General features: G+C 47.9%; 1 protein-coding gene across 4 annotated transcripts in view; it reads right to left on the bottom strand.

Annotated features, from left to right (window-relative positions):
• The window catches only part of vcla (vinculin a), a 48,122-nt gene that overhangs the window by 21,770 nt on the left and 8,737 nt on the right, over positions 1 to 17,615 (bottom strand). For all 4 annotated transcript variants that reach the window (XM_088634528.1, XM_088634529.1, XM_088634530.1 and 1 more), the window contains exons 2-6: positions 8,250 to 8,320; positions 3,706 to 3,856; positions 2,537 to 2,645; positions 1,921 to 2,043; positions 1,183 to 1,343 (exon numbers count right to left, since the gene is read on the bottom strand). In XM_088634528.1, the coding sequence (XP_088490654.1) occupies positions 1,183 to 1,343; positions 1,921 to 2,043; positions 2,537 to 2,645; positions 3,706 to 3,856; positions 8,250 to 8,320 (615 nt within the window). The remainder of the gene's footprint in view (positions 1 to 1,182; positions 1,344 to 1,920; positions 2,044 to 2,536; positions 2,646 to 3,705; positions 3,857 to 8,249; positions 8,321 to 17,615) is intronic.

Genomic DNA, 17,615 nt, shown 5'->3' with positions numbered 1-17,615 from the left:
CCGTGGAAGAGAGGAGCTCAAAGGTTTATGGCTGTTAATCTTGCAACACAAAACCCAATGTCGAAAGTTCATAGACATTAGTCTCTGCATTTCCAAATTAAGCATCATGACATCCACAACACCGTTTCAGCACTCTGAGAGGTATTACTCACCCACAAGGCACAGATAATTAAGAGGCTACTGATGGAAAAACTAAGAGCACACACAAAAGCCACTGCATTGCACTAAACTGTCTGCACACTGCACACTGACCCAGCACGCATGCGCCAGCACACCGAGGGGAGAGACGCAGGCTTACCTTCTACAGGGAAGAAAAGAATGAAAAAGAAAAGGAAGAACAAAAAGTACACGTTTAACTAGTTATCACAACCAAGCCAATGGAAAAACGGCAAAGAAAAAAGGATATTTGGTGGGAACTTCTAGGTAAAAAGTGTCATGAAGACAGAAAATATTTACAAAGCAAGCTAAGGAGTGTGCAAAGATCCCAAAGGGGGGGAAAGGATTGGCAGTTTAACTGTTTAACTGTCCACAAGGCTTTACGGACCCCGAGTTCCACGCGAGTCAGAGGCGACCCTTCCTTAGCTGTTGTGCAAGTGAAGTTTACAGAATTACCACTCAAGATGGTGAGGTATAAACATGTGCTGATTAATAAATTAAAACGCCAAATATAGCAACACTTAAAAATATACAGTAAATAATAAATGAAACTCAGAACTTGGGAGAGAGAGGATACGCCAAGGGCGCCGCCCATGCAGGAGAAGAGATAGGGAGAGTGGGAAATGGTGCCCTGCTGGATGCTGGTGACAACGCACTACAGTCCCTCCGCCCTCTTCATCCGCGACGGGAACGTGCGTCACCCGTGGAAAGGGTGTAATCAGTACGATTCCACAGAATAACTGTATCCCAAAACCGTCAAAACAGAACTGAAAAACTGTGGAACACATCCTTTGTTTTAATAGGATATGCGTACACGCCACTGAAGTTTGTCATTTCTTGACAGGTGTTTTTTTTTAGAATCAGCTGGTTTTAAAGGGCCAGGAATCAGCTGTGAGCCGAGCTGCAGCAACGCCGCACGGCCTCGTGGGTACCCTGGGGGCTGAAGTGCAGCCGAGGTGCCGCGGACTCCGGGGCAGGAGGGCGCGGTTTCGAGGAGCCAGGTTGGCTGGTGGGGGGAGGCCCTACCTTGCTGGCCCAGGCGTCCTCGTCCCAGGAGGTGAGCTGCAGCACGCGGATGATCTCGTTGATCTCGGCGCTCATCTTCTCCATGGTGAAGTTGCGGTTCTTCAGGGCCTCCTCCACGCCGTGGCTCTGGGAGCTCTTTGTCGTCACGTAGATCTTGATACCTGTGACCGGACAGAGAGGGGACGGCGTGAGCAAAATACGAGACGCCTCAGAGCATCACAGGAGAGTCAGTTCTCTTTCACCCATGGCTCAACGAAGCCTCCTCGGGCCTACCCCGTCTCTCTCTGGCTCTCCACATCGGCCACCGACTGGGGTCTTTCTGGTCTCACTTCAACATGCCATCTGGCTGCTAACCCATGGGTCTAACGCGATATCAGCCCCCCATACAACACGACACCTTCAACTGCGACGCAACGTCATCGGCGAAAGAGTGGCAAACCTCTAGGACAATTTTAGTAAAAGACAATGCAGAAGCATTGCAGAAGTGGCTCTCTGAAGAGACGGCAGGCTGGCCCCAATGTGAACACATGACCCTTTCTGTGAGCCTTCAGCCACCCAACATTATGCAAATCCATAGACCCCGCCTAAGTACCAAAAACCAAAGTGCTGTGAAAGATCGATGGGGGGTAAGAAGTGTCCTTCCACCTCCCTCTGAAGCAGAAAATGGTTGAAAGGCCAAGTCGTGACAGGGGAGATGCTGTAGGTGCTCCAGTCCTGCCGGGGAGGTGTCTGGCTCACCTGATATGAGCACAGGCAGCAGCTCCTTCACGGTGTTCATGGAGTTCACCAGCATCACCCTGTGCTCCTGGTGCGTCAGCTCCTGCTGCCTCTCGTCAATCATCTTGGCCATCTTCGTCATGCCTGCAGAAAAGCCCACATAGGCCTGCTCAGCAAGAGATGGCCATGGTCCTCACCCCAACACGCAACATCAGGCACAACTGTGATCCATCAGGTCAAGTCATGGCAATACAAGGAAGTCAGCCAGCAAAACATTTCCTTCCCTCTCTTTACTGCTAATGTCCTTCCATGTGACATCGTGCAAAGGTGCAGTGATCCCAACTGATACGATGACAGCACTCCTTACTGCTGCAATGGGATAAGTCCCACTCACGTGTTGAAATGGAAGCAAACATAAGTCCAAGATAAATATAGTACAGACAAGGATGGATAAAGCCATGTAGAGTCAAAGACGGCCTAACCCTGAAAAACGTTGACTTCTAATCTAATATGGTTAAGAATCTTGATAAAATTATTCTCCCCCTATATTTCAATGTTACTGTTCAAGTGCTGGGGAGCAAACGCCTCATAGAAGAGAGCAGGGGCATTCAGAGAAAGGAAAATGAGGTCACCAGACCTGGTCCCAGATTTTTCGTGTACGTGACTAAATCCTCCATAGTCTCCACCACTTCTGCCACGGTCAGGTACTCCAGGATCCCTTTGCACACACGGATTATTTTCCGAACCTGCAATTCCAAGACACGAAAGCCAGGGTCACTACAAAACACATTAGGAGAGCAAAAATATTCTTCCATTCTAGGAAACCGAACAGCGCTGTATCAACACCATATTTGTTTCATGTGACAAGCACGGTTCTTTTCGGGTGCTCTGTTTTCCTCCCACAATCCAATTGGCCCTGGAGAACCAGCAGCAGCTTCAGAAAACATCAGGCAAACAAAAACTTACTCATGTGAGGGTGAGGAAAGTAAAGAGTTTTATATTAGGCCCTTAAAATGCACCAAATGAATGCACCCCAGGTGAAAACAGTATTCCCCTTTTTATCTTATCTCTGTGTAAAGATAAGGATTTTATTGTTTGGTATTCCTTCACAAAATGCCAGAATGGAGGACAACACTTTTTCTTTAGTTTTGGAAGTGGTGATTAAATGGATAGACTCTCTCTTTCTCTCCCTTTTTCCAGAGCCACATTCAGGAGCTGGGCTCACTGAAAGAGGCTTCTTTGGCTGGGCTGCTTGTTTAGTTCCAGCTAACTCAACCTCTCCCTGCCTTTTCCAAGAGTGTACTGGCTAATCGTGAAGGCCGAATGCTTTGATATGAAAGGAAGCCCTATAAAACAGTAACTACCCACAGTCTTGTGATAAGAGGTGATGCAGTTTTTTCTCCCCAAAGATGTAAAGCAAATTAAACTTGGACCTTCTGTCACCTAATAAAGAACTCAACAAGACGTCGCTGATAGGAGACCGTGGGGCACTGACCACCGACGGGAAGTGCTGTGAACACAACGAAAGGAAGTTCAAAACCACAGGAGAGTTTATCACAAACTAATGCAACACCTCTAACGTAAGAGGCCAGAAACATCAATGGAGCTCTCCCCAGAGCTCCCAGAGTCTAGCACTGAGACGAACTACGGATGGTTAAGCACTTTAAATTCTTTCGAAGTGAAGCATCAATATTTTTATTGGGGCGCAGGTCTGATTTTGCCTCAGGCCGCAGGATTCTTCACCGCCACAAGAGGAAGTCGCCATCCCACGAGTCCCTGCTCACAGGGCACACCGACTTGGCTTACCTCCGCCTCGTCGAAGGTCAGAAGCAAATCTGAGGTGCCGGACAGGATCCCCCGAGATCCGTCAATGAGATAGTCGCGTGCCGGGACGGAGTAGGGGTCCCCCCTTAGCATCTGGGCCGCCTGAACCAGCTTAGTGCAGGCGTTCTCCACCCTGCAGGGACGATCCAGAAAGAAAAACTCACATCTTGGAAAATCCGGCGGTCATCCACGGCACAGCAGAAGCAGATACTGGGAACATACACTGGCAGGATACTTCTCTGTCACCGGATGATTTGTGCTATTCTATGATCGCACCCAGACCACATCCTTCAAGGGACAAACCAGCTCAGAGACCAGGCAGATGAGGAGGCACAAAGTGTAACTTGCAATTGAACCAAGTACATTAATATCTCTTCAAACAGGAGAGTCTTCAGGGCCCATGCCCTGACACATAGTAGCCGGTTTGTCAGATGTTTTTTTCGAATTATTGTTCCTCAGAAATAAGTGATAATGGCCACATGTAACAGTCTTTGCTCGCGGCACAAAACTGGAAATGCTGCATCGTTTTGCATTCTCATTGAATTGCTTGTCAGCATTTTGGAACTTCAAATTTAACACATCAATATATAAATCAACTGTTTCAAAAATGTATATATTTTTTTTTAATTACAGATGTTTAACAGTGGAACTGGATCTGCAAATGACCACAGTGGAAGAGGAGGACTGCAGGTCAGGAGAAAGCAGCAGTAAAAAGTGAATGTGCACAATCTACTGTGTTTCCTTCAGGTGCTCCGGTTTCCTCCCACAGTCCATGCTGGGAGGTTAACTGGCTTCTGGGAACACTGGCCCTGGTGTGAGGGTGTGCGTGTCTGTATCCGTGTGCCCTGTGATGCGCTGGCGGCCAGGGTGTATCCTGCCTTGTGCCCGCTGCTTGCTGGGATAGGCTCCAGCTCCCCTGTGAGGCTGTACTGGATAAAGCTGTAGGAAAAGGGATGGACGGATGGATGCTGGTCGTTGACAGGGCTGCTGTTCTGCAAACTGAAGCGCTGGATGTGGGACAGAGGAAAGGCGTCTGTGGCTGTGGTGGGGCACTGACTAATGTCAGGGTCAACCGCTCACTTCTGTTGTGAAATGCGTCAGTCTGAAGGCTTAGCTCTCCTCCGTGGTGACGTTTCTCACTCTCGCCGTTCTGCGTGAATTAGGACAGCAGTCCCGCCCGAGACAAAGAAGCCACTTAACCAGACTTAAGATGCTGCCACCCGGAAATCATTCAATCTAACTGGGGCGCTTCTGAGCTGCAGTCAGACAGGAGCCTGCAAACAAAATTCGATTCTACGACGCGCCCAGTCGGCAGGAAGTGATTTCAGAACTGCGTAGCCAATAGAGATAGCATCCAACAAGCTGCAGGCTGCACATTACCCACTCCTCACAGAAAGCTCACCCGGATTTTCTTTGTAACCACGTTATTCAAATAGCGTTAAAAGACAGCGGGACCTTTAAAGCCTTTAACCCTACGAAACAGCTGGTGATCATTTCAGGGTGGCGATCAGCGGTTGTTGTGACACGTTCCCCTCCGCTCCCTGTCAGGGGGAAGTACATCCACTCCAGCAGACCCTGACTTCTGCTACAGCTGTGCAGCAGGCATGCAATTCGGGCATCTGTAAAAATCTCTGCTACATGTGAATTTTCTCCCTTTCCCTTGGGCTGAGCAAGGCATTCCCCACTACCCAAAGCAACAGACGCAGCTGCCAGAAATAAACACCCTCACTCGTCCCGAGTCCAACACCCGGTAATTAAAAGGACTGCAAATTATCAAGATGAGCCTATTTATAGTATAACATTTAACGCTGGCAGCAGAAGACGGACTCTTTGTTCCACACTGAGAATTAAACCAGCCCACCTCTGCCAGAAAGAGCAGAGGATGGATTAGGGGAAACATCCAGAGATCACCCACACCCCAGCCCTTCGCTACAGTCCTCCTCCTGTTAAATTTTGACTCTTCATTCTGCCAGCAGCTGTTTGTCCCAATTCTGCAGGCCATGTGGATGATAGTGAAAGTAAGCTCAGGCATAACGATTGTTATCACTAACATGCAGTGACACTTTGAAATTTAAAAAAAGATCAGAAGCACAATGCTGTTTTAGCAAAGCCATTATGTTCCAGGGAAGAAGATTATTTTAATTATGGATACACTGAACTAACCATCCAGAAAGGTCTGCAAACTATACCTTGCTAAACCTTCTCTGAACTATATCTCACTGTTTTATCGACCTGAGAAGCTCAAGCACACTAATTCAGACCCTACATACCGTTAATATTGCACGGTTTCATGTAATTTCCTAATGCAGTATTTAAGACTACAGCCGTTCGAAAACACCTAAAGGCAATACAGGTAGTTCCGCACAATTATTGGATTATTTCCTGTCCCACGCAATTATCTGATTATTTCCTGTCCTGCTATTACAAATGTATTAACCAGCTATTATAAGTATCACCCTGCTGCTCCACACAGCCTAGTGACAGTACTGCCCATTACTGTTATTCTACATGGCATTAAGAGACTTACATATTCTTCTGATTATGTAATTCTTTTGGTTGTGCTTATGATGAATTTCATGATAGTATAATTTTCAACTTCCAGGAGAAAATATGCTTTATTCTTTACTTCCTGGTTATGGCACTGACACAACATAAGTGCTCAAACAGAACTCACACATTTAGCATTACACAGACAGCTACAGGACTTCTGTGCTTCTGTGACAAAATTCACAGAAGCAGAAAGGAGGAAAATACTCTATTTCTCTGAACCTCCCAGTTCATGCAAGAGTTTCACGAGTTTTAAGCATTAATGCTCTAACTTTTAACATATTCAGTTTCCCCACTGTTCTTTTGCAACAGCTGAGGGAAGCAGGCAGCCAGGATTGGCTTTACTATAGTGGTTCAGGTGGGTAGCTGCGTCAGCATGCGTAGGCTGCAAAGGAACAAGTAATAGGTTTATTCCATGCTGAAAACAAGAAGAAAGAGAACACCTGAAGAAGGCTCCACGGCCGAAACGTTGTGTTCTCTTTCTTCTTTTTTTCAGCATGGAATAAACCTATTACTTGTTCCTTTACTAAAGTGGGCAGCAGTGAGGGACACTTAACTCCTAGCATGGTTGATAATGCAGAATAACTACCTCTGCAGTGACCTGAACAGCAACAGGATTGTTTTCGGAATTTAGTACTGAACGCAGTGATAAAAACAATCTAGGGTGCAGATGTTCTACAGAACGTCATTGACAGGGGGATGGATTGCAAAGTTTGTTTCATCCCTCAAATTGCTGCATAATATAGAAGGTTAAACTCAAAACACAGATCACAATGTATTACTGGAATCTGTACTTTCTCTAAACTATTTCAAACAGTTTAGTTTGCAATTAATAATAAAGATGTCCTTACACTTCAATAGCACTTTTCTGGACACTCCACTCAAAGCACTCTACAGGTAATGGAGACTCCCCTCCACCACCAGTGTGCAGCCCCACCTGGATGATGCGCCAGAACGCTCACCACACACCAGCTATTAAGGAGAACAGAGTGATAAAGCCAGTTCATAGATGGGGATTATTAGGAGGCCATGATAGGTAAAGGCCAGGGGGATCTTTGGCCAGGATGCCGGGGTTACACCCCTACTCTTTTCGAGAAACGCCCAGGGATTTTTAATGACCACAGAGAGTCAGGACCTCAGTTTTACATCTCATCCAAAAGACAGCGCTTTTTTACAGTATAGTGTCCCCATCACTATACTGGGGCATTAGGACCCACACAGACTGCAGGATGAGCGCCCCCTACTGGCCCCACTAACACCTCTTCCAGCAGCAACCTTAGTGTTTCCCAGGAGGTCTCCCATCCAGGTACTGACCAGGCTCACACCTGCTGAGCTTCAGTGGGCTTCTAGTTGTGAGTTGCAGGGTGATATGGCAATGGGGCAGAATGTTTCCATTGACAACCAGTTTGGAGTGTGGCTCATCATTAAGTTCCATTACCACCCCCTTATTAAAACACAAACCTTGCTGGCCACTCGAGGGTTTTGTAGAAATCATTGTGCACCATGGGCACTACTTAGAGCCTGAAAAGCAAGTCTAAGTACAGGCTGAATCGCACAATTCTATAAACTGTAAGGGAATGTCCTACATTGACTTGCAGAGAAACATGTCAGCCTAGAGGACTTTATCAGAGGTAATAGTGAAAATTAAGTGGAAACCGCGGAGAACTGCTTTAAATCCCAAAATCAGGAGGCACCACTTGACGCAAAGGACTGTGGGACTAAAGAACACCAACCTGCTGCTGAGGCCAGTACCCTAGCATTTTTCAAGAAACAGCCGGACGAGATCCTTGGACCAATGAATGACAATCAAACAGATCGGATGGTGCTGAATGGGCTCGTCCTCTTTGCAACCCTTACGTAATCATCTCTACACCTGCAACAGGGGGCTCTCCGGCAGAACCTCTGCAAAGCCCGTCCCCCAGAACCAGCAACAGTCAGACCCCGCTGCGGAGACCTGCGTCCGCCCACGGCATGCTTACTTAATGAAGGCCGGGGACATGTCTCTCTTCATGATCTGGTCCTCCGTGGTCTGAACAGTCTCCTTCCCCACCTGCAATGAAGAGAGCAAATACAAATCACTGCATGTGGGCAAACTGCTCTGTGCACAAGAATCCACAGCTAACACTGCTCGCTTTGTGACATCCGGTAATTAAAAGGACTGCAAATTATCAAGATGAGCCTATTTATAGTATAACATTTAACGCTGGCAGCAGAAGACGGACTCTTTGTTCCACACGGAGAATGAAACCAGCCCACCTCTGCCAGAAACAGCAGAGGATGGACTGGAGGAAATATCCAGAGATCACCCACACCCCAGCCCTTCGCTACAGTCCTCCTCCTGTTAAATCAGTAAGCAAACCTCACGGTGACTGCCGAGACTGTGGGGAATAGGCGTGCTGGAATGAAATACTTAATTCTACAGGAAACCCCACAGTCCTCCGACTTTGGGAATGAACACAAAGTTACCTTATCCTTCCGACAGCAGTTAATTACAGAAATTTGTACTCTTAACTTACATAAAGGCACTTCAGCACAGACAACCAGGACGGTCATTCACACTGGACATCATTTCAAACCTGGAGAGCTCCAGTTAGGCTCACAACCACCCTAAAACAGCTGATTAAAGATGAGGAATACCCTTAAGATAACGATCAGGAAAGCAGGTAATCTGTTCAATGAAATGAACCCCGCTATAGAGTCTTCCAACTTTTGTTTCAAAAGAGCTATAAAATTACTGAATTTAACAAATCGCTTATTTCACTAATCACAAGTAAAGGGCCTTTAGAAAGCCTTTAGAAGTGGGAGATTTAACCTTGTGGGACCTGGGTTCTCCAGGACTAGGGATGAAGAACTCTACAACTATCACTCAGCAGCTCACACCTGGCAGCCCACTGAAGCTCAGCAAGCAAGGTTGGTCAGCACCTGTATTGGATACTCCTGGGAAAGCTAAGGTTTCTGCTGGAAGAGGTTTTAGTGGGACCAGTAGGGGGCGCTCACCCTGCAGTCTGTGTGGGTCCAAATACTCAGTAACAGGGAATACCGTAAAAAAGGCAGCATCCTTCAGATGAGATTTAAAACCTGGCCTTTACCAATCACGGCCTCCCAATAAACCCATCTATGAACTAGCTTAACCACTCTGTTCACCACTGATAGCTGATCAGCATACTGGCACACTTTTGCTGTCGTTGCAACATCAAGGTGGGTCCTGCACACTGGTGGTGGTAGAGGGGAGTCCCTATTACCCATAAAGCATTTTGAGTGGAGTGTCCAGTAAAGTGGTATATCCTTTCACTTATATTATTCTTATTACTGCAAGATGATACGGAGTACAGAGAGACAAAAGAAAAAAAACATATCTCTTTCTGTAGCACCGTCAATAACCATCCTGACTGGACATGCAGGCCCGCTTTACTAGTGCTGGCAACACGAAAGACCTATTGTAGAAATCAGAACTGCAGCTTCAACTATCCTAGACAACGCAATCAAGTCTACGGCTTAAAAGGGATGTTACAGAGTCAGATTACAGCATCTTGTCCCAGTGCAGTATTTAAGCAAACTGCTGTTTCCCCAGGATGCGTCAGGGTAGCGATACCTCTGTAAACAAGACATTTCTGCAATAGGAAGCAGGACAAGAAATCTTGTTCCGGTTTCACTTAAAAGCCAAATTCAGTCTGTGCCAAAAAAATAAAAATTCGACGCACGTGAAAGATGAGCTGCAGTAGCTCGACTAGGAAGTCCTTAAAACGGAGTTCAGTGAAGTAGTGAGTGGAGAGCCTGCTGTCTTCACACAGTGACATTATTTGTTAAAAGGAGCTCAGTTGCGAGTCCTGGAACAATGCGCCACTGTCTCAGCTCTGAAGCCCAGCCTGCTCTGCTTGGGAGCGCCCTGTGTACAAAGGGACGGGTTGGAAGAAGGCCAGCACATGGAGGAGGCCATTAGCTGAACTTCCGAAGGCCGACCCGTGTCTGAAGAGCCCTTATGTACTTTGTATTTAATCACTTCCAACAAGATTTCATGACAACACCCCCATCCTTTCCTGTCGGAGTGCTGCTCTCGTGCTGAACCCCCGAAACGGGCCGTTCTGGAGGACTGCAGGCGTCTGAACAGAATTAGCGTCCCCACTTTTCAAAACCTCAAGTCCCGCAGCATGGTGAGAAATCGGCGATGATAGGTATCGTGGGAAGAATTCATCTCTTCCAGGCACATGGCTCCCTCTCAGGACTGCACACATTTTCAACAGACGCAGTCACCCGCACGCAGCGACATCAAACTTTTCAGTATGCGAGTCCGTGCTCCAGCTCTGGGGTGGGGAGGGGGGTTGGGGAGCTTAGGGGAAAAAAAGAGTAACGCAGTCATTTTGAATTATTACCGTTGAACCCAGGACAACAGCCCTGACTCATCCCCCACCGACAAGCCAGTAAAAGGAGAGCTGGCGAGGCCCAGGCAGGCTTTGATCCAGCACAGACGCAGGGAGTGTAGCTCCCCGGCCAGGTCACGAGGGCCCCCAGCGGGGAGAGACAAGTGTAGGACGCTCCTCGTCAGGTGGCAGTCCGAGCTCGCCCCCCCCGCAAACGTCCCGTCTGCTGCTTCTCATTGGTCCCCGGGAAACCAAGGTCGTCAACTGGACCCAGTAAGACTGCAGCGGGGCTAAATTGGGAACCTGGAACGAGGCACTAGAGTTCCCCACCCCACCCCCGCCTCCTGGGAGGATGAATCACAGCACAGGAGCTGCCAGCGGGCTGCTAATCCAGGCATTCCAGCCGCGGGCCAAATACCGCCAGCAGCATGACGAAAGTTGAAACACGCTGGGCTGCCAGTGGAGAAGAGAGTAAGGGAGGAGCGCACCACAGGCGTGAGTGGCACCTGGTCCGAGGACCACCTGCTTAATCATTCTGAGTATCGGAGACGGGGGGAGGGGGTTACTAGAATTCTATAAAGATGTACCGAAAGGGAAACTCCGCTCCGAAAACGAAAAGCGGGTGTTTTCCTGGAGCCGGTGACACGCAGTCTGCCCCCCTCCCCCGGGGCCCAGGGTTATTAATAGACCGCTACACCTGCTGCTGGTGGACACCCCCCGCTGTCCAGGCACAGCCAGGCCGCCTGCCAGGGGCGACCGGAGCCCCCCCCCCCGCCTGGCCGGACACCCCGCGTCACGGCCGGGGATCCCCAGCAACGCCTAATCCTGCTCCAGGAGCTGAAAATACAGCCCTGCCATGGCAACTGGCGCCCTGCCTTCACACAGGGCGAGAACAGCACAGCAGCGTAGACGGGGCATGACCGTTTGTGTGACAGGGAAGTAAACGAGGGAAAGCCATGTAGCTTTCCAATATTCGTTTATTAAATTCCAATCTGTGATCGACGGGGTATTCCAAGCAGGTCTTAAAAACAAACGATAAATACCAGATGGGAATCGCTGAATCGGAAGACACCTCTCATGGAGAAGACTTGCGTGTTTGTTGACACGTCATTTACGTCTGCCCGACAATGTGGGGATCCAATTAAAAAGGGCAAACAAGATGCTGGGAAGTACAGCTAGACGTGTGAAAATTAAATCATGGAAAGATTTGATGAAATTGGTCAATGCACTAGTTTAGAATACAGTGTGTCCAATTAATCACATTACAAAAAAAAGCTGTTGCTGTTCTGTAATCACTCCTGAAAAGGGTCACATTCTGGGGCTACACTGACAGGTTAATGGAACTGAACCCCGTTATTCTTTAAGACTACAAGGTGACTTTTAAGCATTCAAAATCCTTAAAAGCTCTGACAACCCAGCAGACCTCCCATCTTATTTACAGGGTACTGAATTTCTTTCCATTAGGTGCTGTAAACAATGATATGGCTTCAAGGCAAACTAGTGGGAAAAAGATGCACCACAGCTATTTCATACTAATGCCTGGTTCTCTGTATGTTGGGTGTAAAATTGGTGGGACTTGTTCAGAATAAAGAGTGAAACACGAACCAGAGTCCACAAGTTGAAGCTGTGTGGAATGGGTTTAAAAACAAGAACAGGAGTGCGGAACAAGCCCCCCAGCCATGCTGTTGAAGTACTCTAGCTCCTCTTGAGAAACAGCTGGATGAGACCCTCAGATCAAATAACCCCTAACTACTAAACAGGCCAGATGGGCTGGACGGCCTCCCCTCATTTATAAATGGACACGTGTTCTCACACAACTGGAGAAACTGGCCCTGCACAACTGTACTCCTCTCATGCTGTGTACTTTGTGTTGGATTTCAGAACACGGCCTTTAATCCTGCAACAAGAAAACCAATAAGCCTGCATTTACTCGGCCACGTGGGGTCCAGTTCTGCCCTGAAGCCTCTCAAAGCAGATCCTCGCTGCATTGAAAGCGAGGTTTGCAATCTTCCCCTACTGTACTTGCAGCTCCCAGCCCGTCTCGTTCCTGCATCAATAGCACACAGCTTTGTTGCACTCAACCGGCGCACACCAGCTCGTTTTAATATTGTGGGGACTTTAAAAGCGTGCTGACACGGAGACAGCTGTTGAACACTGATACTGGCGTCCTGGCCAAATTTCCCATCGGCCTTTATCAATCATGGCCTCCTAACAATCCCCCTCTATAAATTGGCTTAATTACTCTGCTCTCCTCCCCACTGATAGCTGATGTGTGGTGAGCGTTCTGGCGCACTATGGCTGCCGTCGCATCATCCAGGTGGATGCTGCACATTGGTGGTGGTGGAGGGGAGTTCCTATTACCTGTAAAGCACTTTGAGTGGAATGTCCAGAAAAGCGCTATATAAATGTAAGCAATTATTATGATTATTATTACTGCTTTTCCTTAAGCAGTGCATAGCCTCAGCCTCTTCTCCCTCCGAACAGAGGGTTCTCCGCCCCCTGCGAGCGCTGTTTATTTTCTGCATCGCAGCTGGAAAATTAGACAGGCCGGCAGCTCGGCAATTAGTTCTGTCTTTTATCAGCAGATGAACAATCTCCGGAGTCACAGCGCACAGCAGCATGCCACATGGACATACAGGAACCCAGGACCTGACTGCACAGCGTTCTTCCCCTGAAGCGGAAAAGATTACACTTCGTTTCCAGATGCCAGAATCCTAAAAGAACACGCCCTCCCTCCTGAAAAACCCTGAACAATGGCCACGTTTGTGCAAACGATCTCTGCTCTGTTAACATTCTGTAAGATTTGTTCTTTTATTAAAAAAAAGGCCTCTCTGGGCATTGATTAGGAAGGACAGGTTGAAATGAAGCGCTTTGTGTTACTGTATTTTGAACAAGAGTTCCAAAAATGGTGACCACTGGAACTAACATGAAATGCATCTGTAGCAATTATCTATCCATCCATTTTCTATCTGCTTCATCCAATACAGGGTCATGGGGGAGCTGGAGTCTAGTCTGGCCAGCAACAGACTCAAGGCAGGATTCACCCTGGACTGGACACCCGCCAGTCACAGGGCAGACACACGGAGACAGACACCCACACACTCACACCAGGGACAACCTTCCCTGCAGCCAATTAACCTACTAGTACGTTTTTGGATTGTGGTAAGAAACCGGAGAACCCGGCAGAATCCCATATAAACACGGGGAGAACACACAACCTCCACACAGACTTCACCCCAGGAACTGAGCCCGTGGCCCCAGCGCTGTGAGGCAGCAATGGGAACAACTATACCACCATGCCACCCTCCGTAACACCGCTATTAATGAAAAATAAAAGCAATTTAAAACAACAACAACAACAATAACGCTCAAGACAGTTCCTTCCCCAGGAAGAGTCGGCGTCAGAAAATCAAACTGCAGCTGCCGAGCCAGCGCCCCCCCGGTAACGGCGTGACGCTGGGAGGGCGAAGGTGGTGTAGGCCCTGTGCCAGAGGAGGTCAGTTTACAAAGCAGCTCAATGGCGTTTCAGGGCGGCGACACGGCTTGGGGCCTGCTGGACAGGGGCTCCTTGCTCTCCCTCTTAAGGTAGTAACTCCGGAAACCAAACCACATAAGGGGCTCTTTCATTCTCACTGCAACCCCAGAGACTTCACCTGCTCTCCTCTCCATCAGATGCAAGAAATCAAGATGATGATAATACATTTCAATAATAATCATCTTCTTACTTATCTAGCACGTTGCCTGGCACTCCACTCAAAGTGCTTCACAGGTAAGGGGGACCCGTCCACCACCAGTGTGCAGCCCCACCTGGATGATGCAGCAGTCCTCTCACCACACACCAGCTCTCAGTGTGGAGGAGAGCAGAGTGATGAAGCCAGTTCAGAGATGGGGATTATTAGGAAGCCATGATTGGTAAAGACCGGGGGGAAATTTGGCCAGGACGCCAGGATTACACCCCTACTCTTTTTGAGAAACGCCCTGGGATTTTTAATGACCACAGAGAGTCACGACCTCGGTTTTTTTTAGCTCGTTCAAAAGACCATGTGGAGAGCTCACCTTCCAGAGCTGTCAGTGTTTAGAAAACATCAATGCATTTACTGTATGCTGTAAAGTGGCATTGAGAAATGCCGAAAAGTAATACAGATTTTTAAAATGACTTTTAACTTCCTTTATTCTTTCCAACAGGCTACCTTTACAAACTCCTACAACTGTGTTCAGCACTTCAGTTGATCACAGGGTTATGGGATTGACAGGACAATGGATTTACAGATACAAACAGACAAAGTGTACAACCGTTGAACCACTGCAGACCAAACATCAGGCCACACAACCGCAGTTAGAGAACTGAACTCTTAGAAAGCAGGGGTTGCCAACCGTGAAGAAGGAAGTTTGTCTTGACCAAACTTCCTATTTATCTTTAAAAAAAAACGGACAGACGACAATGCTATGTTTGGGTCTAAATCAAAGAAATGCAGGAGTACTAAATGTTTAATTGGATTAAACAATTTTGTGGCTTCCACAAATGACTGGCCAGTAGGATATAACAAAGAACCATTTTCTGTGAGCTTGAAAATAATTTCAGTCACACAGCATGCTAAAGAGCGGCCCCTCTTCCTTCCCCTGTGAAAACACATGGGCACACACTGGCAACACATGAGATTTGTGGTGCCCGTCATAACAGGAAAGATACGGATGCACACTTTGGCACAGAATATGTTCTTCCAATACTCATTTCACATCTTCTTGTTATAGACGCTGTGTAGATTAATGAACTAAAGTGGTCGGTTCCCTATTTAAGCACCCAGAATGTCAGCTTTCTGAATGACAGGTCCACATGTTCTGCCTGTGAAATGATCGGATATCCAGTTTGACATTCCAGAGACAATTTGTCACAAGCTGTGGCCCCTAAATGTAGTGACCAATCCTGTTTTTTCAGGGATACACTGTCAGGTCAAGCCACACTGAGATCAGAACAGAATCTAGATCTCCAGCACAGAGTGTACTATTCTTGTTTCATTCAGCTGTGTGCCGAGTGAAAACGTTAGGCCCTCCTGCAGGAAGAAGCCACACTCTTCTCCACGACACAGCAACAGCAAGCTCCAGTACCAGCCCGCTTCTCTGCTGGAGTAGAGCCAAGCAGCTCTGGCCAACATCACAGAGTCTCCGCCTGTCCTAGGGGGAAAGGATGCACGAAAAAGCTTCATTTTCTGAACTTGCACGCCCATGCCACAGCTTACACAGATAAAACTTCGCAAAACAAATGCAAACAGTGTGCCGGCTGTTGAAAACAATGCTGATTAAACTTCCAGTCGCATGTTCAAAGGGTGAATGTCTGTGCTCGTTAGGACACAATTGTTGAAACTGTTCTTAAAACAGTGTAATGGCAAAGTGTCAAAGTCAGGCATCTGCTTACATGATGCAGTTCATTTTAAAATGCAGTCCGGCACACAAATGCTTGAGTGTTTTTACAAGTACAGAAAACAATTGAATACTTTGTTATGAGTCAGCGATGACACGATGACACAAACCTGACTCTTTCACACTATCTGACCACACTGCGCTGTACATTACATTTTGCTGAATTTCCTCATTGCACACAGAGGCTCATCATTTAGCAAAATAACTTTCCAGTTTAATGTATGAGGGGCTGTGCGAATGCATTACCTTCCCCAGGCAGATGACGTGCAGCCTGCTCTGGTAGAAAAAAACCTCAACCCATAGGCAGACTCTTCCAGGTCAATTCTCAAGATGCAGTTTTTAAGTTTGCCAAATCAGTTCTTTCAAATGCACTGACCTTTTGCGAGGTCACGTTTGCAGAAGCAATGAAGATTAAAACGGTGGCTGAAGATTCCTCCTTCTCTTAGATCTTACCAATTCCAACAACGTGAAGACTTAGCCTCACTACACTGCGTTAATGATTGAAAAGGATGCGAGTTTGCAGTTGGTTGCGATTTATTCCACGGATAACTCCATCTTGCCTATGCTATTCCACTCAACAGCCCCACCATGACCACACAGCACAGGAGACCAGTAACCTTCCTTTTCTCATCGCGTCTCACCAGTCACATATTCCCCAACAGCAGTGGACCTGCCAGCTTTCCACAAACTGCCCCCAAACCTCCTCCCAAACCCCCTCCCTGGCCCTCAGGGCAAGAGTGACTCAATGGAAGCAGAAATGGTGGCTTGACTCCTGATGCATCTCAACATCACGAGATGACTCATCAGGAGCCTTTTCCACCGAGCGCCTGGTAACCGCCGGTTGCTCGGCTACAGTCCCGAGGACAATCCCTTCTGCACAGCTGGCCAGGACACATCCGCAGCGCTGCTGAGCTACAGCCAAGTCTTCTTGATCTATCGCTCAGCTGCTGGTCCCCCTTTCAGCACTCTTGGCTTCTACCGTGATCAATGCATTAGATCTCTGCCTCGGGAGGGGGTTTAAAAAAATACCACCCCGACTTGAGCACTCAGCCTCTCTTCACCCAACGCTCCAGTTCTTACTTGACGGAGAGGAGCCAGAGCTTCAGCAAGTGCTCATGGGACATTTCTGGTTTTTGCTTTACGATCGTGGCAGCAGCGGAGCCTCAACCCCTGGCCGCACGATTACCCAGCAGGCAGGAACGCGTGCTTTCCTGCAACGCCACATTGCAACATCCTCGCGGGGTGAAGCATTACAGGAAACCAGCGGCCGGAGAAGCAAGCAGGTCATAGGAAGACATGCTTTGGATACCGGGACAGAAAAGCACTTAGCTTGAGCAGGCTCTTAGAAACGGTACTGGCTTTGATCGCGCGCTATTGTTTACAGTGAGACACGTCGAAGGAGTTTCGCACCGCAGAGCCTCTTGGAAATCTGGTCAGTTTCACAATTACATAAACACGAGGCCCTTCAGCGAGTTAACAAGTCGCTGCAGGTTTCAACAAAGCCAACTTCACCAGAATCCAAGCAGCTTCGTGCCCGCCAGCCTGTCAGAAGAGAAACAAAGACTGTCG

Source organism: Lepisosteus platostomus, chromosome 6 (genome assembly GCF_059453375.1).
Source record: "Lepisosteus platostomus isolate fLepPlt1 chromosome 6, fLepPlt1.hap1, whole genome shotgun sequence".
Classification (NCBI taxonomy): domain Eukaryota; kingdom Metazoa; phylum Chordata; class Actinopteri; order Semionotiformes; family Lepisosteidae; genus Lepisosteus; species Lepisosteus platostomus.
The sequence above is the reverse complement of the archived record's forward strand: the minus strand, read 5'-3'. Positions and strand labels throughout refer to the sequence as shown.